General features: G+C 37.2%; 1 protein-coding gene across 1 annotated transcript; it reads left to right on the forward strand.

Annotated features, from left to right (window-relative positions):
* The first annotated feature begins 453 nt into the window (after nt 1-453).
* pum3 (pumilio RNA-binding family member 3) lies at nt 454-26,688 on the forward strand. The gene is made up of 17 exons (XM_079448039.1): nt 454-822; nt 1,296-1,469; nt 1,568-1,706; nt 1,788-1,863; nt 2,468-2,561; nt 3,580-3,646; nt 10,043-10,217; nt 15,452-15,555; nt 16,923-17,001; nt 17,084-17,182; nt 17,274-17,327; nt 17,572-17,652; nt 17,743-17,885; nt 17,968-18,190; nt 24,569-24,656; nt 24,846-24,936; nt 26,119-26,688. The coding sequence occupies exons 1-17, from the start codon at nt 753-755 to the stop codon at nt 26,243-26,245; spliced, it is 1,884 nt and encodes a 627-aa protein (XP_079304165.1). The 5' UTR covers nt 454-752; the 3' UTR covers nt 26,246-26,688.
* Nucleotides 26,689-27,312: the final 624 nt, after the last annotated feature.

Raw genomic sequence — 27,312 nt, forward strand, 5'->3', positions numbered from 1 at the left:
TACACAAATGTAAATTTTTCAAAATTCCTCCACGGTTAGTGGCTTTCAAGGAGGAATTCAGAGTATATTTAATGACCGTGAAAAAGTTGAAAAGCCCTAAAGCAGTGTTTTTGTACTCAGTGTTGGAAGATTTTGGTTTTATAATTTGAATAACTTCCTACTCCACTACTTTGTTTAAATTATTGTTTGTTTATTTATTTATGGCTTTTTTTTCACTGTCTTCATTGTACTTAAGAATGATATGAATATTATGTTCTAATATTTATATGTAAGCTAAGGTTGGTTGTGAATGTTAAACTACGATTGTCTTTTTTGTTAATGTTATACAATGTTAATAATAAAAAAAAAAAATAAAAAAAGGACGCACTGTCGTGTCAGTGCGGCAACTTCCGGGCTGGACTAGGAAATGCGTCATTCCACTGTCGCAAACTGTCTACTGTTACAGTTTGTTACGACACTTGTGGTGGGTTTCCGATGTCGTTGAGCGATTCGTCAGTAACATTACACATGGGCGAGCAGTAACACGTGTTTTTTCAAAGCAACTTAATGTTTTTCTTTTATTACTAGAACAGATCAATATTCACTAGACTGTTTGTTTGTTATCGTTTTTACGGTTAATTCGTTAGCCACCACTGAAACTTAATTTGGCGACTTGATTTTTGCCGAAGGTATACTTAACAAGCAAACGGTAATTCAAATTAAATAAATACAAAAATATACTTGCACGAGTTAATCAGCCCTTGCAGTTCAGTATGGAATCTAAACCAAGGAAGAAATCTTTCACTCCCAGAGATGGAAAGAAACCGACATTCAAATCTAAAGGTAACTATGCCAAATACATGGCTCTCCATTACAGTGTAACCGACGCATAAAATAATTATATCAATTGAACAAGATGATACACATTTGTTAAATTGTTCAGTTAAATGCAAGAATCAAAGCCTGAGCAATTGTGGCTGTAACTGATAGCATCAAATGTAAAAATGTAACTAAAGAATGTACACAGTATGCAATAAATGGTGTAAAAGTACTTTTTGAAAACCGGCCATGCAGTTGTTTTGTTAAATTGTTCATATTTCAAAAATCACATAACACCTAATTTTGATTAAGTTTTAAAACATGCAACTGACTGTTTAAGACCTGTAGATGTAAACTCATAATTTGATGAATTAACACCACATTGAAACAGACAAAATATGAAATAATGAAAGAATTTTTTTTTTTACTTCTGGCTCGGACAAAATCTCTGCCTTAAGTATTCCCAAGTGCTCTGATTCTGTGTTTACTTTCATTAGGTAAACCTGGAGGGAAACCATCGGGCAAAAAGCCATTTAAACCTAACTCCGATAGAGGACAAAGTTTAAGAAAATCATGGGCGGTTGGAGGGCCACAGAAATTTAACAAAAAAAACCAAGGCAGTAAGTTTACAAGAAAGAGAAAAGAACCAGATGGTAACAACAAACAGGAAGGTATAAAATGTAAATTATTTATTCAGATTTTTTAAAAGTACATTCACAAAGGAATGGTCATATTCTGGTATTGACTATTTAAGACTCTTTTTCTTCAGGCCCGGTGGAAAAGAAGCCCAAATGGGATGAATTTAAACTGAAAAAAAAAGAGTTGAAACAGAATCGCCAACAGAATGATAAAAAGGACAGTTATGATATTGTAAACAGAGCTAAACAAGTTTGGGAAATAGTAAGACGGTAAATATTTTATATTTATTAATTAATTAAATTAATTGAGATTTGTATGCCCTTAATCTGTATTATTTTATGGGATTGCAGGAAGGACTGTGATAAGGAAAAAAGGAGCAAACTGATGGAAGAGCTAGAGAATCTCGTTCGAGGCAAAATTCAAACGGTATTTTTGTTACGAAAACGTTGAAATTTCATAAAAATCATGTTTTTTTTAATTGCCAATTTTCCACCCTCTCTGAGTAAAGGCTGATGTGATTTTAATATTTCTTTACGTGTTAGGTCTAAAGCTGAGATTTTTCTCTTAGATCCAAATTTTTCTTATCCCTTTCTTTTGTTTAAACCTTATTACTTTGTGATAGATGTACATTAGATGCTAACCTTTTATATACATATTCGACTGGGCTAAACTAATTAAATATTATTTATTAAAAAAGTACTGTCCTCCACCACAGAGAAAATATAGAGAACCCAGTTTGAAATCCTGGCTCTGAAAGCACATTTTTTTGCAAAAATTTAAAATGCTTTTTCAGTATTTGGCCTTCGGGTGAGTGTTTTGTTATATTTGGCTTTGGTCAATAATTTGTATTCCGGTGCATTCCTGCCTGAAGTCTAATTTAAGATGAACAATAAATAAGCTGTTTTTGCTGTCTGTTTAGGCTAGGGAAGTCTTGTGTCTAAAGTGTTTTTACAGAAAAAGAAAGACATTCCAAGAGAGATTCATTTTCTCACATTTGTTCTCCTTATAGAATATTTCTTTTTTTTGCTAGATTGCATTTGCTCATGATTCCACTCGCGTGCTGCAGTGCTTTATTCAATTTGGCAGTGACAAGCAGAAGGAGGAGGTCTTTGATGAACTCAAAGGTTGGTGTTCTATTTAGTCGTATCGTACAGAATGTCTTAATTGTCTGTGTTACAATTCTTAAAGCGGGTTGCACCGACAAGAATTTAGACTCAAGAAACACAGAAAACGTGAAAAATGACTACAAAATTTTGTTTATGTGAGCCTATCTCTACAAGCCTGTGAGAAAACGAGCCGATCAGATTAAGCTCCCCTTTTGATGTAGGTAGGGGTTCTTATTATGACATTATCGCCCCTTAATCTGAAGGTGTTCACCCATGGCGTTACTGCCATTTTAGTTTTCGCAAGCGACATGCGTGAATTAGTTACCACACCGTGGTCTCAAAGGAGTGGAGAGGAATGTATTTATTTTATTTTCAATTAAAATCTTCCAGACAGAATGAGGCAAAGCTGCAGGTAAAGACATTGCAAGTACTGTTTTTTTAAGACCTCAGGGACCTGTGGCAACTTAAGTAGTTAAATGTCACTGAAAACGTCTGTCCGTTCAATCATAGAAAGCTAAGTAATGGCTTGTAAACATGCGACAGTATTGTCCTGTGTAACTTTACTTTCACTTAGAGAAAATGCTATGTGTATTTCTCATTTGTAGAAAACGTGGCACCTTTGTTAGGAGTCTTATAGAAAACAATGTGTTTCGTGTTTAAAGACGAGAGAAAGTGTTTCTCATTCTCTTTGTGACCCTAAAAAAGCAAATGTTTTATCGTTGGAAGCACAGGCTCACAACTAGCTATTTAGCAGAAAAAGCAGTCAGGGCTAGGACAAATATTGTCCTTTCTCCCAGATCCCAACAGGGATTTTAGTTGTTTGTATGTCACCTGTTTGACGTTTTGAATATTAATAGTGGCTCATAATTCAATGTTTCTGCAGAGAGTGAGGGGGCAAAGCAGCCTGGTAAACTTGTCGTGACAAGAACTCCAATTAAAATAAAACTTCAAACAACAAACCCTCGGGTGGACCGCTTAACTATGCTTAGTTTAATATTTGTTGGTGCAACCTACCTTTAATCCTTTATCTCTCTAGATCACTTGGTGGAGTTGAGTAAATCAAAATATGCCAGAAACATTGTGAAGAAGTTTCTAATGTATGGGTAAGTCACTGTTGATTTTTTGTTATTATTTATTATTGACTTTAAAGGGTGGCAAAAATCTGTCATTTGTGTAAGGTTTAACATAATCCTACCACAAGCCACATTTACTCTTTAAAGAAAGAGGTGTCAGTAAGTTAAAATGCTGAATAATTCTATAAATTTCTAACATTGCCTAAAGCGGTCAAATTTATTTCTGAAACTTTATTTAAAAAAATGATATGCTTGTTTATTCTTCATTACGTGTGAACTGTGAAGTTAAATATTTGTTTTTGTTCAAATATATTTCATTATGCCTTACAGGTCATTAAAATAAAAACATTCAGTATCTAAATATTATAATGTTTTTTAGAGATCCTTAAAAATGGAGTAACAACACCTTAATCAACTGAAGAGTAGCACACCTACACTCTTATCCATCCTTTGAAAAGGGAGTACTTTATCATGTAATGTAAAGCAAGATTTTAAAGTTAATGCGATGCTTTATAAGTAACCAGTTGATAGAACCGGGCTAATATGCTCATACTTTAATTGTATGTGTAAGAACTCGAGCTGGTGCGTTTTGGACCAGTTGGATTTTTGTAATTGGCCTGCAGAGCAACCACTTGTTTTAGTGCATTACAGTAATCTAGTCGTGATGTCATGAATGCATAAATTAACTTATCTGCAACTGATAGTGACCGCATATGACGTAGTTAAGATATATTTTTAAGATGGAAATGCTATTTTACAGGTGTTGGCGACATGGCTCTCAAATGACAGTAATCATAGTACAGAGTGAGAGAGAGAGGGTCCGGTAACATCCAATTTATAAAAATTTATAAAAATAAACAAAAGTGTGTGAAGAAGACCAGCTGGCTGCGGCACAAATTCCTTGTATCGAGATTCCTTTCAATAGTGCCCAAAACGTATCCATGGCTTTTGTGGAATGGGCTCTTAGTCTGGCCGGGGATATATATTTGCGTTTTTGTATCATAAAGCAATGGTCTCTACTATCCCCCTTAAATGTTTCACTATTTGTTATATTGTAGCCATTTGCTAAAATCATTTAAGTTAATTTTTTTCTCATTAATGTACACACAGCACCCCATATTGACAGGAAAACGCAGAATTGTTGACATTCTTGCAGATTTATTAAAAAAGAAAAACTGAAATATCACATGGTCCAAAGTATTCAGCCCCTTTGCTGTGACACTCAAATATTTAACTCAGGTGCTGTCCATTTATTCTGATCATCCTTGAGATGGTTATACACCTTCATTTGAGTCCAGCGGTGTTTGATTATTTTGATAGGACTTGATTAGGAAAGCCGCACACCTGTCTATATAAGACCTTACAGCTCACAGTGCATGTCAGAGCAAATGAGAATCAGAGACAGAATTGTGGCAAGGCACAGATCTGGCCAAGGTTACAAAAACATTTCTGCTGCAATTACGGTTCCTAAGAGCACAGTGGCCTCCATAATCCTTAAATGGTAGACGTTTGGGACGACCAGAACCATTCCTAGAGCTGGCCGTCAGGCCAAACTTAGCTATCGGGGGAAAAGAGCCTTTGTGAGAGAGGTAAAGAAGAGATCACTGTGGCTGAGCTGGTCTGAATACTTTTCAGTATCCACTGTATGTACTCATAGCACAAACATGGCATAAACAAAGCAACCGCTCTTCTTCCACACCGATATGATCCCATACCTTAGGTAAAAATGCAGGGTTTGTTCCAAAAATAACTTATTTCCCCCAGCCTGTAGTTTTCCCACCCTTTTCGCAGTAGTGAGAGCCAGTAAAAAAAATTAAATGAAAGCAGCTTTAAAGTGATTATATCAAGGGGCTCAAATGGGGCTTTTGAGAGCCCTTCTAGGACCATGGACAAATCCCAAGATGGGATCAGAGGCATTGATACTGGGTGTTATCTACGTGCATCACCGCCCACCATAGAGAAGAACAGGGAGAACTTCGGAAGCCTGGCCGAACCTCTGCCATATCGTGAAGCTTACTTGCGAGGCTCCACTTCCTGTATAGCGGATTACCCCTGGAGATTTAGGTCTGCTCCTCTGTTCATTATTCCTGGAACATGTACGGTGCACGTAAATACAGTATGTGTTTGCCTGCCACTACATCGTTGTCATCTTCCTCTCCCGCCAGTGGATCGAACAGCAGGAGCAGTATAGGGAAACACTCTCCATCATGTCCCCCCATGAGCTAGTAGTCTGCGGACATTCTATCTGGTCCTCTCTGGGTTGTCTCCTTTCACAGGTTTTAGTCGAGAACCTAACCCAGTGGGGGCAGCCCTCGGGGTTGGATGTAGCTGTCTGAGCATGATAAGCATTCAAACAGGAGATGGAAATGTTGTGTGAATCCTTAGCAGAAATCCACATACAACAGGTGCAGGGATGAGGAGGATGTTTATCCCCGGCTCTTTCGCTTTTGCCATGAAGCCTGCATTCTTCTTTTACGAGCACCCCACAGAACTTGATAATTGCACGGTGCTGTGTCAAGTAGCAAAATACGTCAGAAACGTATCTCCCAAGTTGAGAAGTCACTCGCCGAATTAATAATTATATTACGTTTGGGACGATACCTTGCTGCTTTGTCTTTAAACAGTTAAGCTATAAATTCCAAAATCTGCTGAGGACAGCTCCAGAAAAATTTCCACGGGGATGAGAGCGAGAATTAGAATCTACAGGCTTATAGTTAGAGGCGGGACTCCTGCTGCTGCGATTGGTTTTCCATGACTCGCAGACGAGGTGTCATTGGTGGCATAGTGACATACCGAACTTCAAGTTATTGCCTCTAAATACATTTTTGGTTGAAGGCAAGGACTCCATCGAGGTTCTTAGGTGGAAAATACAGGCTTTTTGGTATGGAAATGGAAGCCAATCTTATTCTAATGCCAAATTCATTAGTTGCTGGGAAATATACATTTGTTTAAAGCTTAAATTAGCATTAGTTTATATATTTTCAACAATTGAACATGAATTTACAAACAACCGTTCTTAATTATGGTAATAAATATTTTTGTATTTTATACCTAATATAGTGTGGCAACAAATCATTTGGCTTACCAGTTTACTAGTTTAAGTCATTTTGATATGGTGATGGGAGTAGAGCATAACGAGTCACAACACAACTGAATTGAGCCACAACGGAAAAGCTCCATACCCCTAGGGGGCACCAAAGTTCTTTTTTGTAGGTTTTATAGTCTATTTTATAGGTGCTAAGAACTGCCGAAATAGTTTGTTTAGAGGTTATAAATGCATAATAAAGGTTAAATAAATTGGTAATGAAAACTATATTTAAGTGGGTAATCTATTAGTCCAGAGCTTGCAAACTGAAACTGAGATAGGAGAATATGGCGTGTTCTGCAGATTTAAAGTTGAAAATTACTTTAATCAAAATAATTAACAAAACAATAATACGTTTTGATCACTTGATCAAAATGTGATCGCTTTGCCATTTTTAAAACAAGGCTGTATGTTCTTTTCTGTACCCTTACACACACACACACAAACAGCGTAAACAATAGCTTTTATTTTTGATTGAAGATTTATAGTTTAAGATCTTTTTTCATGACCATATATGTAAGATTTACATCTGACTAATGTTGAAGTTTAGTTCCACCATAGGTAACTTAAATTAGCACCATTAGTGGTTAACATTAGCATTATTGCCGTATGTGCTAGCAGATTGCTTCAGCTCTAGGGTGACATCTATTCAAGTCAAGTCAGTTTTATTTATATAGCGCTTTTTACAATTTTCATTGTTACAAAGCAGCTGTACAAGAAAACATTGACTAAGTAAAACATAAAAGGTTATGGAAGTCAAAACACAGGTCAAATATCAGACACACAATAAATTCCTATATGCAGTGTTAATTAAATAAGACTATCAAATTCTAGCAGCCCCCCCGGCCAGGCAAACAGTGCAAAACAGTATGCAAACGGTGGCGAGGAACCCAAAACTCCATTGGAGGAGAAAAAAAACCTCAGAGGGAGACCAGGCCTAACCAGGGGATTCCAGTTCCCCTTTGGCAAAAACTGCTGCCTCTGCACAAGCTCGACAGTGCTTGCACAACAAGGCAAAATAAAAAACAAAGTTAGATTTAAAATTATCATTAATAATCTAATAGCGACTGATGTTTTGTAGAGTCGCCACGTCCTTCGTCCAGCATTTGTCAGGTCTGGGAATGGATTGCGCCCTGCCCGCTCCGGTAACCTTGGACTGCGTCCTGCCCGCTCTGGTAACCTTGGAACAATGAGACAAGACTGGCTGAGAGTAGAGTACTGTTCTGCACTCTTTGATGCAACAAATGCATCAGTTGTTATTGGAAGTGTCCCTGGTTCCGGTTGATCTAACTAGTGCAGCCTAGATCTTTGAAATATATATATTATGATAGTGTAGTGTATGCAAGATTAAAAAGATGCGTCTTTAGTCTAGATTTAAACTGACAGAGTGTGTCTGCCTCCCGGACAGTGCAGGGAAGACTGTTCCAAAGTTTAGGCGCTAGATAGGAAAAGGATCTGCCACCTGCACTTGAATTTGAAATTCTAGGTATTACCAACTGACCTGACACCTGAGAGCGTAGTGCACGTGATGGACTATAATACGAAGTTCTCTCAAGTAGTGAGGAGCTAAACCATGCAAGGCTTTATAGGTAATAAGCAAGATTTTAAAGTTTATGCGATGCTTTACAGGTAACCAGTGCAAGGTTGACAGAACCGGGCTAATATGCTCATACTTTTTTGTACGCGTAAGAACTCGAGCTGCCGCATTTTGGACCAGTCTGAGTTTTTGTAATAGGCCTGCAGGGCAACCACCTAATAGTGCATTACAGTAATCTAGTCTTGATGTCATAAAGGCATGTATAAGCTTCTCTGCATCTGATGGTGACAGCATATGACGTAGTTTAGATATATTTGTAAGATGGAAAAACGCAATTTTACAGGTGTTGGCGACCTGTTTCTCAAAAAAGCCAAGATTCTTAGCTAAAGATGAGGGTTTTATGGAACATCCATCAATAGTTAAGCAGTATTCTTGGTTGTTACGTCGGGCGGTTTTCGGTCCGATAAGTAACACTTCAGTTTTGTCCGAGTTCAGTAATAAAAAATTGCTACTCATCCACTATTCACTATTATGAGTCATTGACCGTAACAAAGCCGGTGAATTTACTGTAAACAAATACTCACACAGCTGGCTCGTCATTTTGAGTTTGGAGAGTCACAGAATGTTTTCTCTTGAGGTGCTATTGCTTAGCAGTCATGCTGCCGTGGTATGTCATTATTGTTTTACAGAGTAAACAAATCACTGTTTTGTCCGGACTCTGTTTGAAGTATTCCCAGATAGTATTCTGGTTTTATCTGTTCATCTTGTCATTTGCACTATGCATGGGAGCAGAAGCCCCCATTACTGCGAATTAATGTAAATCATGTCGACGCGTCATTGCAGCCCTACTTATTTGTTCATATGAGATTGTTTGCAACTGATCTTATTTCCCACAGTAGAGCACACCTTCCTTTTAAATGCTTTACACAAACATAACAGGACACCAAAAACTACGATAACAAAACCAGCAAAACGTACCCGGCATGACCCCCTAGTTGTTGTGACTCAATTCCGTTGTGTCGTGGCTTTAATCATTTTGTTTGTAGCTCGATTGAGTGGTGAACTTATTTTTGCTTTTTGCACTAGTGAGCCACTGTACTTAACTACAAATCGAAAGGGGTATACAAAACCATCCTAACTTGAAATAAATCCTAAAAACGGTCTTTACTTTAGGAAGACCGACAGATGTCCCAACTCTAAAGTTATATGATAGGCGATGGCAACAATCACTTTACAATAGCATAGCCTTTTCGGAGTGAATGTTAACGCTTCAAGGCGAAAACCAGCAATGTTTGAGGTTGGAGACATTTCTGGAGTAATTTTTCCTACTTACAGAAACGGCACCACATTAAATCCCTAACGTTTATTTAGATTAGATGGAGAAGCGATCTTTCAGACTGTGTCGTCCCCCGCACCTCAATATATAAAAAACAGCTAAAAACGTACCTTTTGTGCACTTTATATTTGACTGACTCCTTTGTGTTCTCACAGGTGAGTTTCTAACAATTGTTGAAACGGGTTATTGTAGCATTTATAATATTAGTGCCCTTTTAGGGATAAATCTTGAAGTTATTTTCCTCATAGTGTAAGACCACGTTAAAATGATGAAAAACGGAAAAGTTTATCTTTTGCTGTTTTGAAAATGTTACTATATTGATAGAAATATCATGATTAACCTTGACTTTTAATTATATTATTTTGCAAACAATAATCATTTTAATAATCTTTTAGCATCTCAGTCCATTGTATACATTGAAAAGTTTGTGGGTCGTGCTTAGTTTCTTTCTTTTTTTTTATCCTGCAGAAATAAACAGCAGGCGGGTCATGTGATGTTGGCTTTTAAGGGGAACGTCAGACAGATGCTCAGGCACTCAGAGGCATCATCAGTGGTGGAGTATGCATACAATCAAAAAGCCATCCTCTCACAGAGACTTATGCTTACTGAGGAGCTCTATGGCAACACATTCCAAATCTGCAAGGTAGGAGCAGTTAGTGTACATATCTATCCTATACCAATATAAATTCACACAATCCTTTTTTTATTACCATTAAACTTCAGCGGCCCCATTCACATGTCCGCCATTGTCTCCATGTCGAAGCAGCTGTAGGTTTCAATGCTAGAACTGAGCAGCCTCTGAAGTCTTTTCTATAAGCGCACTTTATTTCTGCTCTGCCCAAAAGTATCATTCTGTTAGTGTTGTCACACAGGAAAAAACTGCCATGACATTAAAGCCCAAATTTCTTTTTATCAAAAGGTATTCGCTGTTAATATTACTAATAAGTTTGCTGTGTAAAATCAAATTTCTGTTTGTCAATATTAATGGACCAGAGTCCACAGTTAATACAATATATTTAATTATACATATAACATTATATGATTAACAAATTTAAATTGGGCTTATATTCACATTTAATCATTCATCGTTTACGCGCGGCAGTAAAAGGTAGTAAAAATAATCTACCTCAATTATGGCCCTTTAAAGGTAGTAAAAGGTAACAAACGCAATTTGACTTGGTAGTAAATTTTTCATCACCCCCCCCATTTATAATAAGTTTCCATTTTTTGCTTAATATTTGTGTCTCCATGTTTTATCTTCATCTAGCCTAGTTTAAAAATATAAACGGTGCTAACAGGACCCTGAGTGAGTCGGAGTTGATAGTAATGACGTAGAAGTAAACTGTGTAGAGTTCCGTGGTTGATAGGCTATCAGCGACGCCAAAAACATTTTCCGCCTTTTTGCCTCAGTAGATACTAGCCACTTGCTTCTATTTTCTACCAAATTTACAGTGTGAAATGGGGAAATGTAAGTTTTTTCGCAAACTTGGGTTGACGACCCATCATTTAAAGACTGGCTTAAGCCTGTCAGGGGGAATGACCGGGAAGCATTTTGCACGGTCTTCAAAAAAACTATAAATGTTACATGGAACGGCATAACAGCTATGAAGCCACACAGTGTATCGAACATTCAGCAGCAGCGGCTTCGCATGAGGGGGGAGCAGCTCCCTATTTAATTGTTTTGCGATGCTAGCAGAACTACACGTCGCGGAAAATCATGCCAACTCGAGGTCAGCTGTCGTCGCACCGCCTCAGCAGCAAACCAGCACCACCACAACAGCGATAGCCAGACAGCAGACCTTACCTCAGGGCTGAGGTTCTCTGGTGCCTGAACCATCATTCATATAATTCGAATCAGGGCATTGGGGAATTGTTCCAAAACATGTTCACTGACTCTGATATAGCCAAAAGTTTTGCGTGTGGCAAGGATAAAACGGCGTACATACTTGGATTCGCCATTGCTCCACATTTTAAGGGGGCATACTTGAACATTTTGAGTTTACTCGCATCATTCGCGCATGAAATTCACTTCATTACAGACGCGAATTCGCGTCATGGGAGGGGCTTCTGCCGCGGCCCCCCTCACGGCCCTACTAGTGCAAGCTTCTGATTGGTTAACGCTGATCTAAAAAGTTCAGATATTTCAACTCACGCGAATGCTCAATTTTCGCTGCCTTATTTGCGCGAATCGCACTGCAAGTAGGTCATCGTGTCTTTGCATTGACTTAACATGTAAATCACTTAGGTTGAACACTTCATTCACGCTTTGTGTGAACCAGTGGTCTCCAACATGGGCACCTGGTAGCCCGCATTAACTCTGTAAGGTGCCCGCTAAACACAGTGCTCACCAATAATGCTCAAGACAGTTGACAAATCTGTGACTATACCGATAAGCCAAGTGCTACATAGTCCTGAAAGTTTATTATTAGCAAGTGTCATAAGCTTTAATATATTCAAGTGCAAAAATATCTGAAAGAAAACTGAATTTGGTTCTGTGAGCATAAAAATAAGGCATCACATGTTTGAAGTTTGAAAGTATGTTATCAACAAGTAGCGCTTTAGAGCAGGCCTATTCAAATAGTGGGCCCGGGGGCAAATTTGGCCCGATTGAAATTTATTCTGGCCTGTGACAGATTAAAAAAAATAAAAAAGTAAAACAAAAATCTACGAATCTGCTGCGGCGCACAGACAATTTAATATATATTTCATATATATATATATATATATATATAAGCTATTACTTATACACAGCTTTTACCATTAAAACAGTAAACATCTGTCTCAGTATTTGCAGTTTTGCACTTTGTTGTAGGCCTATTGTTTGAAATAATAAAGGAAACAAAAAGAATAATGTACCTAATTTTATTTCATATATTATGTACCTTACTATATAGTATATTTAATATACCTTTAGCTGATATCAATTTGTCCGTCCGGCCCTCACAAATTGCGAATGAGACAAGATTAGAACGCAGTCTCGGGAGTACCACCTGGCTTGCAAGGGGTGATGGGGATATGTGATGACCAGTTGTCTACCTTTAAAATGATTCTATTTTTATTTGTTTCCTTTTTATATTTTCGTATTATATCGCATTTTGAATGTAATATAGCAATGGAATGTACTAAATGGGTTCACAGATATTAATGTATGCAATTTCAGCAATAAATATCAATGTTTCTAAAAAGGAAACAATTTAGTTATTCATTTTAAGAGACCTGGGGCCTGTACCATGAAGCTGGTTTAGGTGGTTAGCCAGCTATGTTTCAGTTTAGTTTGTGCCAACCCTGGGTTTTAGGTACCATGAGAGTAGCTCGGCTTTATTCGGTGTTCGTCGCCATGGTATCTTACGCTGCACGGCTAACCTGCTCCGGGCAGGTTATGTTCTGGATTCAAGATCTCAGACTGAAGTTTGACCAATCAGCTGTGAGCAAAGAAACATAGGTGACGTAACTGACTCACAGTGCGTGTTAGAATGGCTAGTTATTTTTATACGGTTTAATCAAATAAAAATACTAATATAAAAATACATATTACAAATATAAAATCAAATATTGTTTACTATATAGGTAATCTGATTTTACAGATTTGCTGGCGTTTCTCTTACACTTACATGAAATTCAATTTACTTACTTATATTCCACTTTTATTGTATCACGTGTATTTGCATTGCATTTTTACATTCTTGTCTGTGGTGCAGAACATCTAGGAACACTTTCAGTTAGGACATTTTTCTTTGTCCTGAACAGTAGTTTTTATTAAGGCTTCAATGAAATGACTGACCCTGGTTAATGACGCAAAGACTAGTCTATTAAAGGTAGAGGCTTATGCATTCTGTTGTAAAAGCAGGCCGTGTGTAATTCTTATATTTTCTTCCGCTTCTCTGTGTTGCAGAACACACCGCTATTTTATAATTCTGAGCTCCGTCTTTCTGCAAAAAGAAAACTAGTTTTTATCATATCAGACTAAAAGGAGACCAACATGCAACCAGTCCGCAGTGACATGAACCATCAGTACACGGTGCATTTATTGATTTGAAACACGTAAGATGTCAGTTTACAATGCAGAAGCGGTGCGTGTCATTTGCCTGTGAAATTAGCTGTTTGCAGCTTTAACAAATTTGTACAGAAGTTCAGAAATATATGAGAATGAATTTAATCTGCACGCGACTCCTCTCATGTGTACTCGGAAGGGAAATGATGAAGCAGATGTAAGGTTAACTGCTTCTGCTGCCTGAATGGATGTTTTTTGTCCGCGCGCAGGTTAATATTGCAATATGCGGGAGCTTCAATGAACATTTGTTGTGATATTTCTGTACCCATGCCTTACATAAAAAAGTTGCCCGCAAGGACACGGACCCCTTGTTGTTCCACCTAGGACCCCACGGATCCTGTTTGCACTACAGTAAATATGTGTACTAGTCTTTTAACTTGCGCATTAACGCAATCAGCAGTGTTTCTGAAACACTTCTCTCTTGCGTAGACAGCAGAAACATATCAGTCCATGGCTGAAATTCATGTTTGTGTTCATATTGTGGAAATCACTTTATCCATTTATAATGCGATTGGTTTAGCCATGCTGACGTCACTCGTTCATGTGCACGCGCGCAAACTAATCTTAGCTTCAGGATCAAAGCTTGAGTTGACAAAGAAACTCCATGAGCTGCTTCATGGTACCAACAAAGCTTGATCACGTTGGTTTGGTTTTGTCAACCCAAAACTAATCCAACTACTCTGAGTTTGTTCAGCTACATTCATGGTACAGGCCCCTGTTTTGATTTCAATTGTATATTTAGTATTGCTCTTTACTAAAGAAAAAGTATTTGTTACCTGAATACTCGATAAATCAATTGGTAGAATACTCTATTACACAAATAATCGATAGTTACAGCCCTATACATGTACTTACTATAGGGTTATGATAAGGTTTTAGGTTAGTTGCATGTAATTATGCATAATTTATAGTAAATGCATGTAACATACGTAACAAGGGCACCGTAAAATAGTGTTAGTTAGCTTGGTGGTTAGTGTTGGGCTTGTGATCAGAAGGTTGCTGGTTCAAATCTCAGTGCCAGCAGGTCATGACTGAAGTGCCCTTGAGCAAGACACCTTACCCCTGATTGCTCTGCAGTAATGTGCAACTGTAAAAAACTACTTGTAAGTCGCTTTGGATAAAAGCGTCTGCCAAATGAATAAATGTAAATGATAACGTATAGCTTAGAGCACTCCAGACCAAACTTCTGAAAGTATGACTAACAGAAGGTTTACTAAACTAAGAACGTTACTGGAAACACATTGGGGATGATCTATTGATAGAAATACAATGAAATATACATAACTATGTCTTCAGAGGTGTATAAAGAGAGCTTACACTATGAAGCGTTATGTTTTTGTTACCTTAGAATGTGCCTTTTTCTATCTATATAACCCGCGGCTCCCCTTGCATGTCATTTCGCCATGTTCTGTCAGCCGTCGTCGTAGGCAGGGGTGGAGTGAGCGGTTTTGCAACTTTGCCGCTAGATATTACTGACTGGACCTTTAGGGTATAACTTAGAACGACGTAGCGCTGAGAAGGTTTCAGGAAACGCTGTCCAGAGCATTTTGGCGCTTCATAGAAATAGGAATTCAACATCCTTTTTTCTGAGAATTAAGATGACAATGTAAAACACAATGTAAACAATGTAATTGTTTAGCACATCCAAAACATAATAAAGACTTTGAAAAATAGGCAATGAATTGTTTGCTATTGCTGCAAATATACCGGTGCTACTTGAGACTGGTTTTGTGGTCCATGATCACAATTCTCTAGCCACAGGCCCTCTGTCAGCATGCATTATAAAATATATCCGATACATAATAACAACTGCCATTTTCTCTCAGTCCACAGTTTGTCCTACACTAGAGAAAGTTTTGGAAAATAATCCGCAGAAGATAGAGAGCATTATGGAAGAAATGAAGCAGATCCTCACACCATTGGCCCAGAAGTGAGTTTTATAAAACTAATTTCATATAATTTTTTCAAGGTTGAAATTGCTGTTAAAGGGACAGATCATAAAACATTGCCCGATTATTTTATCGCTTTCATGAAAAGCATGCATCCATCATAAGCTACATATGATGGGTTATCGAATGCCTTTTGAAGCTAAATGATATATTTGTAAGGGTGGCATTAAGGTAAATTGAGAATTTTCATATTTGGTTAACTATTCTTTTAATATAATGGCTCAAACAATCCATCCTGGATCATGCTGAGCAGCTGCCTGCATTCTAAACTTACCACATAGATATGGCAGAGAACTGTCCAGTGCGGAAAATCCAGTGCGATTGAGTGTGTCTTAATGAACTGCTTATGCCTGCGTATAGAATACCTTGCTATACTTTTCATTTACCCAGACAGTTTATCAACCATTATTATGAATGTTTATATTCCACCTCAGGCTTATATAGGCTTGTAAATTGTTAATCACCAGCACTGAGTCTTAACTTCTATTGACACCTGTCAACCTGCAGCACAAAAGAAGAAAGGATGCTAGATATTGTTATAAACAATACAAACACACAATACACATGCCTCCAGATGTGTGCGTGTTATCAGGGTAGTTAAATCTTGAATAAAATGTATGAAAATAATTTATCTTAAATACTGGAACAGATAGGTCATTGGCTTTGGTTAGGAGAAAGGGAGATTTGGTCAACACTTAGCTATCAAAGGTAATATCAGAAAGAATGTGGATGTTAACTTAAAACATGTGGGGAAAACCCCCGGATTAAAAATGGTAGTGAAAATTTATTAACACATACTTTTAAATTAAAAAAAAAATTCCAGTACCCAAAACCCCTTGTGAAACCCCCTATTAAGTGATTTATGTTGCACCCACTTTTGTAGTAAAGACGTGCTTTAAAAAAATTTGGTCAGAGCTATATTTAAAGAGTTTTTTTACAAAAACAAAGATTGTTTTTATTAATTGTCAAAAAAAATGTTTTTTATTGAGCACTCAATCAAAACAACCAAACTGCAGTTCAATATTACTTTAAGTAATAACAATTCAATACAGGTATTTATGAAAATTTATTGGGGATGAAAGTTTATAAAAACAAAATTATCTGTTAACTCTTTAAATATTGCTTTAGTATAATATAGTTTTTATAGTGTTTGTTAGCTGTATTGCGTTATTACGTAATAAAAACATCCTAACTGCAGCTTGATTGATATTACTTTTGTATATCACATAGAGCCTTGTTATTAAAACTACCTTTTTATTGTTGCATGGGATGAGAAACCTGAGAAAAACATTTCACTACATTGCATCACCGACATATTTGACAATTAAACCTTGCTGTCTCTTTACAGGGAGGCCGTAATTAAACATTCACTGGTTCACAAAGTCTTTCTGGACTTCTTCGAGCATGCACCCGCCAAGCAGAGAACAGTATGTGCATGACCAACAATAGCATGGATTTTTATTGTTATCTGGTTTCTTTGCTAATTTTAGGTGTGTGTATGTGTAACAGGAGATGATCGAGTCAATCAGAGAGGCAGTAGTGTATATGGCGCACACACATGATGGAGCCAGAGTAACCATGCACTGCTTATGGCATGGCACACCCAAAGTTGGTGCATTCTAAGATTCACAACAGTAGTTCCACAGTAGATCATCATTTCTGTTGTCATTCTGGTGTAATGTGTTTCTGATTATTTCAGGACCGAAAAGTTATTGTAAAAACAATGAAAACATACATTGCCAAGTTTGCAATGGTAAGTTTCTTGAAACTATCACATTTTCAAATGGGTTAATCTCATAACAAATTGTATACCTAAATGTATTTGCATGAAAAAAACCTGTTTCATTTTTTGAAGTTTATCTTTTTAGTAACTTTAGTCTTAAGAACCATTCTTTGTTAGTTTCTATAATATTACCTAAACATCTTTTTGACGGGCTTTGCAAATTATTTAGACAATTTTTTGCTGAAATGAAATAACTGTCATATTTGTTTGAAAGGGTGAATATGCTCACCTAATTCTTCTAGCAGCCTTTGATTGCATTGATGACACCAAACTGGTTAAACAGATTATCATCTCAGTAAGTGGTTCTTAGCTTTACACTTAATTACATTTATTCCTTATGTTAGCAGTTTATGTTTTTTTATTTGTTCTGTCTCTTTAAATTTAGGAAATGCTAAACAATTTGTCTGAAATAATCACCAATAAATTTGGTAAAAAAGTGCTGCTTTACCTGCTAAGCCCAAGAGACCCTGCACACCTTCTACCTGAGCTAATTAGGCTGCTCCAGAAAGGTGACGGTAATGCGCATAGGTATGTTTCTGTTAGTGTGTAATCGAGCTGCATTTGAAAAGTTTGTGCTGAAGTGCTAAATAATAGTTTTTCTGTCTTGCAGTAAAAAAGATGTGGCGATCAGGATGAGGGAGCTGTTGGAAGCAATTTCCCCTCCTCTGCTGAACTATCTGTCCAAGAACACACAGTCTATGGTCATGGATAAAGCAAGTAGCGTGGCTGTGAGTGACATCTTGGGGTCTGCAGTTGGAAACCTCAGGCCTGCAATGGAGGCCGTGGCAGCCCTAGCAGCTGAGCCCCTTGTACCAGATGGAGAAAATGGCCAGGTAATTAACCCACTGATCACAGCCAGGAGTATAACTTTTGGATTAGGGCTGTGCATTTTGGGAATTATTTTTTTTATGTAGATTAATTGCCCATAGCTTTAAAAATCTTGTATCTTAAAATTAACTTTTTTACAAGTTCTCAGTATTTAAAGTGTTAAGAAAATAAGTATTTGCATTTGAGGTTTTGTAATTATCTTATGTTTTTCTTCTCAATGGGATAGTTCCCCCAAAATTGTAAATTCTTAATTTGTACCAAACTTGTGTAAGTTTTTTTTGTTCAACTAAACACCAAGTAAGATATTTGTTAGAATGTCAGTAAAAAATAGATTTCGTCCTCCCTTGACAGTAACCAAATAGATCTTATTTTCCCTACTAATGGAGGATCAGACCTGTTTGGTTGCTGACATTCTAACACATATCTTCCTTTGTGTTGAGCAGAACTAAGAAATGTTAACCCGAGGCTGTGTTAACAGACAACAATGCCATTCACTTAAAGGAGTAGTTCAGAGGCAAAACTAAATGACACCATGTTTTACTCACCCTCAAGGCATCCTAGGTGTATAGTATGAAATAAAATCACTGTCAAAAATAAATGTACGTAACTGAAAGAATTTGTGTGTAATATTATTTTATTCGTGCGTAATTTTAAAAATTGTATGTAATTCAACTTTTTGTGAGACTTTGATTTCAAAATCTTCGGCCACAACAGTTTACAAGTACGACAATTTGTTTTATTTGTTAGATTACAACTTCAAATTCTACGACTATGACATTTTACAGACACAACCGCAACTCCGTTACGTGCACGAAGTGCGAATTACGAACACGAAGCACTGTGTGCGAAGAGAGTGTCAAAAATACGTCATCAGCTCACAGGCATAACTATCCGAAGGAAGATTGATCGATTCCACGACGTAGTGCGCATGCGCCCCCGCTTAAACAACTAGCGCCAAAATGACAGCTCAACAGCCAAGCGTCTCAAGTTTTAATTTTAATTCGGACACGATTAACAGTTACTTATTTCTAGTAACAGGTAGGAGATATATTATAGAGACAGATTCGGTTACGTTTAGCTGCTCAAAGAATAGTTTAGCCCCCGACTCTAATAAAACAAATCCATGGAAAGCATCTCTACTGCTTTTTGATATGAATTCGTGGTCTTGTGTCCATTCCGGACTAAATGATGTTGGACGTTTCGGCATGTTAACGTTATGATGTGACGTAGCCTGTATGTGCCCCACCTACACGTCGTGAAGGCTTGTTTACGTTTTTAACCAATTATATATCAGATATTTATTTGACATCTCTTTCAGCCAATCATCTGTTTGACAGGAGATCTTACGGTGTCAGACGCGATGCTGCTGCGTCCCAATAAAGGTTTTACAGCGCGTTTTTTAAGGCCGATTCAGCGCAACTCCGAAAAGGAGGACAAATGAGTGTCCGGCTTGAGGCTGCGCCGGACGCCAGACAGGGGGCTTAAAATCCGGACTGTCCGGCCAAAAGCCGGACGTATGGCCACCCTAATTCCTATGCTTGCAGTAAAGCATGTTCGATAGCATTTGGTTGTCTGCTTCATGAATACATAACAGTGTCCGAATTAAAACTTGAGACGATGAGTGAGCGCTTGGCTGTTGAGCTGTCATTTTGGCGCTAGTTGTTTAAGCGGGGGCGCATGCGCACTACGTCGTGGAATCGATCAATCTTCCTTCGGATAGTAATGCCTGTGAGCTGATGACGTATTTTTGACAGTCTCTTCGCACACAGTGCTTCGTGTTCGTAATTCGCACTTCGTGCACGTAACGGAGTTGCGGTTGTGTCTGTAAAATGTCATAGTCGTAGAATTTGAAGTTGTAATCTAACAAATAAAACAAATTGTCGTACTTGTAAACTGTTGTGGCCGAAGATTTTGAAATCAAAGTCTCACAAAAAGTTGAATTACATACAATTTTTAAAATTACGCACGAATAAAATAATATTACACACAAATTCTTTCAGTTACGTACATTTATTTTTGACAGTGATTTTATTTCATATATATGACCTTCTTTCAGGCGAATACAGTCGGAGTTATAATACCATGCCTAATAAAGGGAGTGAATCGAGGATGAGAATTTGAAGCTTCAAAAAGTGCATCCATCAATAAATAAAACTGCTCGACACTGCTCCATAACTTCCGTTGGCCACATACTAAGGAAGACATAAATTTTTTTGTTTAATACAGTTGTTATTATTGATCACACCACATGATGAGTGGCTGTTCTACGTCAGTGACCCAAATATTTATGCAGTATAATTTCTAAATGGAAGAACTTTCTACAATGGTGAAAAACATCGTATTGGTATTTTAAGATTTGTAGTAGGGCTGGGGCAATATATCGTGAATCACACTACTTATGCCGGTCTAAGGTGATTCTAAAATCGCAATGGCTTCGATTCTGTGTTTAATGCACAGCTTTCTATAAACTACGGCCTTTGATCAGTAGTAAGTACAAATCACTATGTGAATGACTACTTTATAACGTGTATTTAAAAATGCAACACTCGTCAAACATCATCATTATAAATATACTTTAATATCATGAAAATACCTGAAAGGTTTGAAGAACAGCGATAGAATATCCCAATTAGCATTTCCGTGAACTATCTTATTCAAGGGGTTCCTACGTTCCTGGTGTTCATTGCTCCCTACTTACTGAGCATGGGGTATCTGTTGAAGTGGACTTCGCTGACAATAAGCGCTCATTTGGAATGCCCTGCAAACTGAGATTTTTTGTGTTCCTGTGTCCAAAAATGCTTAATTTTGCTGCGTCTTTATTCAAATTTTGCGTAAAGAATTGCAGGGGGTTATTCCGAAAAAGCAAAAAATACTACTTGAGTCGGAAAATAAGGCAGTTTTTTAAAACTACCACCTGGGAAAACATTATTTATGCATCTCTTAAGATTAAAAGGCATACTGAAGATCTGGAAACCTTGGCTGCTCGAAGTTTAAGGCCTGCCCAAGAGGCCATATTGGTCATGCAACAAATAACGTTTCGATTCATGCCACTTCATGTTTATGGTTGTGGAAATGTCTCTGCTATAACATTTACGAGATTATTCCATGAACCTTGCATACTTTTAAGAAATCAGCGTTTGTTTGTTTGTTATGAATGTTCAGTGACACTGAAATAAACATGACAGCTTTCTGTATAGATCAGATAGTTTTGTTGTTTCCAGGTGTGTTTAAGAACGTGACACACACATCGGTGAGGCTGACTTGACTACTCGACTCGACTCAAAGCCACCAGAGGATAGTTTTTTAAATAGATGGCAATGGATGTTGTTTGCAAATTGTAAGTCTTACAGACTCTTCTATCTGTCTTCTATAGTATCTCTGCTTGAATATTGGAGCAGGGTTTCAATTCAATTTTATTTATATAGCGCTTTTCACACTGTGCATTGTTTCAAAGCAACTGTATATGAGAAAATAAGAAAACCACAAAAAAGGTCAAACACAGCACAGTACTTGGTGTTTGTAGAACAAGTAAATTATATCTAATAAATGCAGTCTCCCGTTGGTTTATTTTGCATTGGGTGAATGCTGGGCAGAAAAGATGCGTCTTTAATCTCGATTTAAATTGGGAGAGTATGTCTCACCCTCGAATAGTATTGGGAAGGCTATAACCCAGACTTTAGGTGCTTCGCATGAGAAGGCTCTACCCCCTTCGGTGGATTTAGTTATTCTAGGTGTTATCAAAAGTCTGGAGATCGTGATGTGGTAGAAGCTCTATGTAGGTAGGTGCTAAACCTTTAAAGGCATTATAAATTATTGGGTTTATGTGATGGTGTTTTTGGACATGGTTAGAACTCTGGCAGCTGCATTCTGAACTAACTGTAGTTTGTTTATTGATGATGCAGGACAACCACTAAGTAGTGCATGACTACTGTTAACTCTTGAGGTAGATGAGGTGATTTTGCAGTTTACTTTCTCTGGTCTGTGTTAATTTATAATTATTAAAACAGTTATGTCACATTCACCCTCACGTATTTGCTCAAAGACAGTATAGGCCTACTGTTGTTACGTTGTATCATACATTCCTGGTCTTTTGTTGTATTATACATTCCAGGTCTTGGACCTAAGATTTTTTTAACAAGTTTTAAACTGTGTGAGACCACAAATAGAGAAAAAAATCCTAGATGTAATCATTTTGCTCCTATAATGTGTATCCAACAGATTTTCATACACTGTGAACACTCAGGAAATCTCGCAAATTCTCTTGAGACTTCAGAATGAGTTTTTTATTATTGCACTATAAGCTTTGTTTATTATTCATGTGGTCAATATAAACAAACGTGTACATTAGGGATGCACCGAAATGAAAATTCTTGGCCGAAAACGAAAAAGAGGAAACCAAAAATGTCTGCCTGACATTTTAGAAAGATTTGAGCTAGTGTATTTAAATAGGGCCAGTGCATAAATAAAAATGATCAAATAAAAAAAATATCTAGCAGAAATATGGCTACAATCTTAGTCAAATATACAGAAGCCTAAGAACAGAATAGACTACCTATTATTTGAGGCACTTTCTTGCAGGATTTCACTGAACATATCAGACAACGTGAGTGCATGTCCCTCATCTGGTGCAGAGAGACAGGTCTCTTTTTCTCCGCTCTGATCTCCTTCTGCGCTTCTCCGTCTGCACGCGGATGGTTCACCGCATACATCGCGGCCCGGGTCGCGATGACCTACTTGATTGACGTGAATTGAAAAATCAGAACTTTGGCAAAAATTTGCGCCGCATTAACCAATCAGGAGCTTGCTCTAGTAGGGACTTGAGCAAGCAGCAGAAGCCCCTCCCATAACGTGAATTTGCGTCTAATGAAGCGAATTTCACGCGCAAATGATGAGAGTAAACTCAAAGTGTTCAAGCGTCCAACTACACGTGAATAACGCGATTTACAGTGTTTAGTGCAGACAGTCTATAAGAGTGTATATACGAGATTTACTGAAATACGTCCACACCGCAGACTTGTCGCTTCAGACAAGCACGTGCAGGTCGCGGTTTCTGTTTGCGTCATCACAACATTTCGGCCATATTGTTCCGGTGATAAGTCTTTCGGGCCAAAACTGAAAATGCCCTTTTGGGCCATTTGGAGGCCGAATATTCGGTGCATCCCTAGTGTACATAAAACCTTTTGTCTTTTTTACAATATTATTCATCGTTGGGAAATTGCTCAAGCAGGGTCATCTAAAGCAGGGGTTCTTAACCTTTTGCAACTCATGGCCCACCAAAGAGAAATTTCCGAGGACCACCTTTCCAAATATTATCGTATTGACAGAATATTCAAAGAGTACATATACTCTGCTGTTTATCGTTTATGCCACAGTAGCAGACTTAGTCAAGTAAGCGATATATATGAAAACTGTTGTATAATCATAAAGACTTGGCAGGTCTACTTAGTAACCATTTATTCCCGTAACAATAACAGGGCATGTAAGATCAGATGGTTTTGGCGCATCAAAATTTCTACACATAAAACAAATTGTGTTTTCAGCCAGTTTTAGCCATAGCAAGTCATAGCCAGTTTTGATTTTATGTAACTGTTAATTTCACAAAAAGAGCAGTTGCAGAACCTGCAAGTAACCTGGTTTTTGACATGCCGGACCGCGCTCGAACTCACCAACGGAAATAAATGCCAATAATTTCTGTTAATGTAAAAAAAATTATGAAACAATCTACAATTGAAAGGCTACACATAGCAATCCCGATCGCAACTATAATTTTTATTACGCTTATATTTGACACAGTGACGTGCACTACCGCTGGCGGCAGCTCACCGCCGTCATGGCACTCTACCACCTCAGTGGTATGGTTGTCACGGCCACCGTCACAGCCTTAATTCTCACCAAACACTTTGACGCTTTTGCTTGCACAGGACTGTCTCCGACATCTGATTTTCTTTTCAGAAAAAGAGACATTTTACAGTAACATAATTTACTGTAACTTTAACTTTTTTTGTATTTGAATGTCATAACGTATTTGTTCAATCTGACGTTGTGACGGGATTCGACATTCATTCTGATGTTGTGACGTGTTTGGTGTTGGGACATTCAAATCTAAATTGACATTTAGATAATGCATCTTGACTCTACTTTAGTGTTTCTGTAACATTCATAAGCCTTATTAAATCATCGACGCATTTTGTTATTTTGTGGCCCACCAGATGAATTGAAATATACACTGACTGACTTGTGGCTTTAGTCTTTATTTCCAGTTCCATTTAGCACTGGTTTGTGCATTTTTCACTACAAAACTCTCATCCTCTATGGCTACTGGTAATTGCTAGAGTATTTCTGAGTTTAAAAAAAACGTATTCATTATTGTGTTCATATTACAGCTGCATATGGCAGAACACCCTGCTGGCCACCTGGTGCTGAAATGGTTAATTGAACAAGATGCCAAGATGAAGGAGACCGAAAGAGAAGGTACAGAACATCACACTTTTGATTAATTGTGCAAATTTTGTGGCTTTGAGGCTATTTTTTTTTCCTTTCAATGTAGAAAATTGTATTTGTCTGTTTTTTACTACTGAAACCCCAATTTTTGTGGAACCCTCCCAATTAAAGAGCGCATATGTGTTAGTTAAATAAATTTCTCTCAATTTTGGTCCACAGAGCGTTTTTCCAGAATTCTTTTGGAGAAGGTTGGGTTAGAGAACCTCAAATCATGGGCTTCAGTCAACCGTGGTGCAATTGTTCTTTGTTGGTGAGTTTCAGCAGATTTAAGCAGCAAATTTGCTACCTTTCAATCTTGCCGTCTTTAAAATCATGCTTGGAGGAATTCCGTTCAGCTAGCAATGACATTATTGAATGACTTTCCCCAAATGATTGCTTTTTAATGCTCCGTACACATTTTTAGTGACTTTGGCACTGGAAAGGTTAGGTTGCTAGTGGGTGGGAGTTCTGATGACTAGAGATGAGTGATATTATATCGTTTGTGAGATATATAATTGTGTACAATAGAGTTCAAGGAGCAATAAAGTTTGCGATCGTTTTCACCCAAGTTTGTGATTGTTTCCACCCAACAATAGGCTATACACAGATTAGGTATGACATGATGTATTTATGGAGTTTGTTAAATTTGATTTAAAACAACAAGCTTTTGAAGTCGAATGTCACAATATTTTTTTATATTTACAAAAATACTGTAAGTATAGTTTAGGAGCCTGTTTGATTTGGGCTACGTTTTACTTTTTGATTACTATTTGTGAGGCTATAAAGTACATGTAGCTACTATCACTTGTAGCAAAAATCAGCGGTGGATGGTATTATAGTTAACGCAACAAATACCAAAAAATATTGATAGTTTTTGGGCCAAATCACCCGTCGCTACTGATGACTCACTGCAGGAGCTGTGAGAAGAATCACATTTGCTCCCATCTTCTTCCTATTGGTTGTCACTCCCAAAATTCAATTCTCATTTGCATAAAGTTAAACAGTTCTGACATAATGACACAATAAGCAACTGCTGCAAACTTGCATTTCCAGCAAAAATCGACCGATCATGCAAATATATTTGTATTGTAATAAACAGATCAGTGTTTAAGAGGGTTGATTGACAACAGTAAGTTTATATATTTGCTGAATTATTGATTTGAGATATTTGTTTATCACATTGTAAGCTTTGGAAAAAGGAAAACATCAAATATTTGATTCTTACACTATAAGTATTTTTCACTATTTAAATGCAATCATCCAACTAGTCTCTCGATTATGTTTATCACCATTTAGAATTCTCTCCTTTCACTTTAATGTGTTCTTGCTTATATATTTTTAACTTTGATATGATAAGAAAGTTGCCTCAAGCAAAAAATCATTAGTATCAACAGCTTTAAGGCAAAGATTATTTGCTTCATTTTTTTATTCGTTTTTAATTGTGTTCCCACAGCCTCCTTCAAAGTGCAGATGAAAGTGTTGCAGAAGAAGTGAAAGTTGTGCTGAAATCCATCCTTCCTGAACTACAGAAGATGCAGAACTCTAAAGGAGTCAAGATCCTGCTTGAGAAACTGGCCTGAAGTGTTCAATTAAATTAACCAGAAGTTTGGATTTCCTACATTTCTGCAGGTTTCACCTGTATGTGTTCTTTTGTAAAATGTATACACTGATGTATGTAAATACAAAATAAACATACATTTAATGAAGATTGACCCATTTATTCCTGACAACACCTGTGACTGTCGCCTGTCTGTTGCTATGAGGTTGTCAAAGAGCCGTTGAAAAAGAGTTTGTAAAAACTGTCACAATTTATCCAATATCCGGCAGAAAACATTCAACTGACCGAACAAAACTGCGTTTTCAAAACTCAGTCACTGTTACAGACTGCCTGGGCATATGGACATGAATGTAGTTTGTCTTTAAATATTCTCATAGTTTGTTGCCCAGATGGATATTTGTGCTGCATGATTCACTAAAAGTTACATTGAAGTACTATTTCATAAATAAAAATTATGTAAATGAGAACGAATTTTCATTTTGTTGTATAATTATACAGCATTGTATGTAACAGTTAAGACCGTTAACGCAAGTACGACTAGATAACGCCATGAATATGATGATTAAGCATAAAGAGTTTATATGTGTTGCAGGTACCCAGCAAACAATCTTTGGTTCCCAGAACATTCTGGGAACGTTAGCGTGTGGTTCCTAGAACGTTCCCAGAACAGATAGTTTAACGTTCCCTGTAGGTTAGGGGAACGTTCCCCTACCTTTGTACTAATGTTACGGGTACGTTACGAGAACGTTCTCCTAACCATGGTATGATGAATGAAATGAGTCTAAAATCACGTGTTATAGATTGTTTGTTGCTCAGAGAACAAAAACTGGGGTTAAATAAATTAAACTGCATAAACAACCTTAAACAACATACAAAGAGAAAGAAAATAATACCTTTAACACGTAAAACTAATTGGCGAAATGTAATTTTCATAATATAATTACTATATATTAAATGTAGCATGAGATATATATATAACTACATTTTTTTTTTACCAAAATATAAATAAAACAAATAGAAAGAAAATCAAAACTTTAAGACGTTAAACTGGTAATATTTAATTTTATACATAATGACTATTTAATGTAG

Source organism: Barbatula barbatula (genome assembly GCF_947034865.1).
Source record: "Barbatula barbatula genome assembly, chromosome: 24".
In the NCBI taxonomy this organism is placed as follows: domain Eukaryota; kingdom Metazoa; phylum Chordata; class Actinopteri; order Cypriniformes; family Nemacheilidae; genus Barbatula; species Barbatula barbatula.

Coding starts and splice junctions, on each gene's coding strand:
- pum3 (XM_079448039.1), top strand. CDS start 753: ATGGAATCTAAACCAAGGAAGAAATCTTTCACTCCCAGAGATGGAAAG. Junction 1,470..1,567: donor TGGTAACAACAAACAGGAAG/GTATAAAATGTA, acceptor CTTTTTCTTCAG/GCCCGGTGGAAAAGAAGCCC. Junction 15,556..16,922: donor CTCACACCATTGGCCCAGAA/GTGAGTTTTATA, acceptor GTCTCTTTACAG/GGAGGCCGTAATTAAACATT.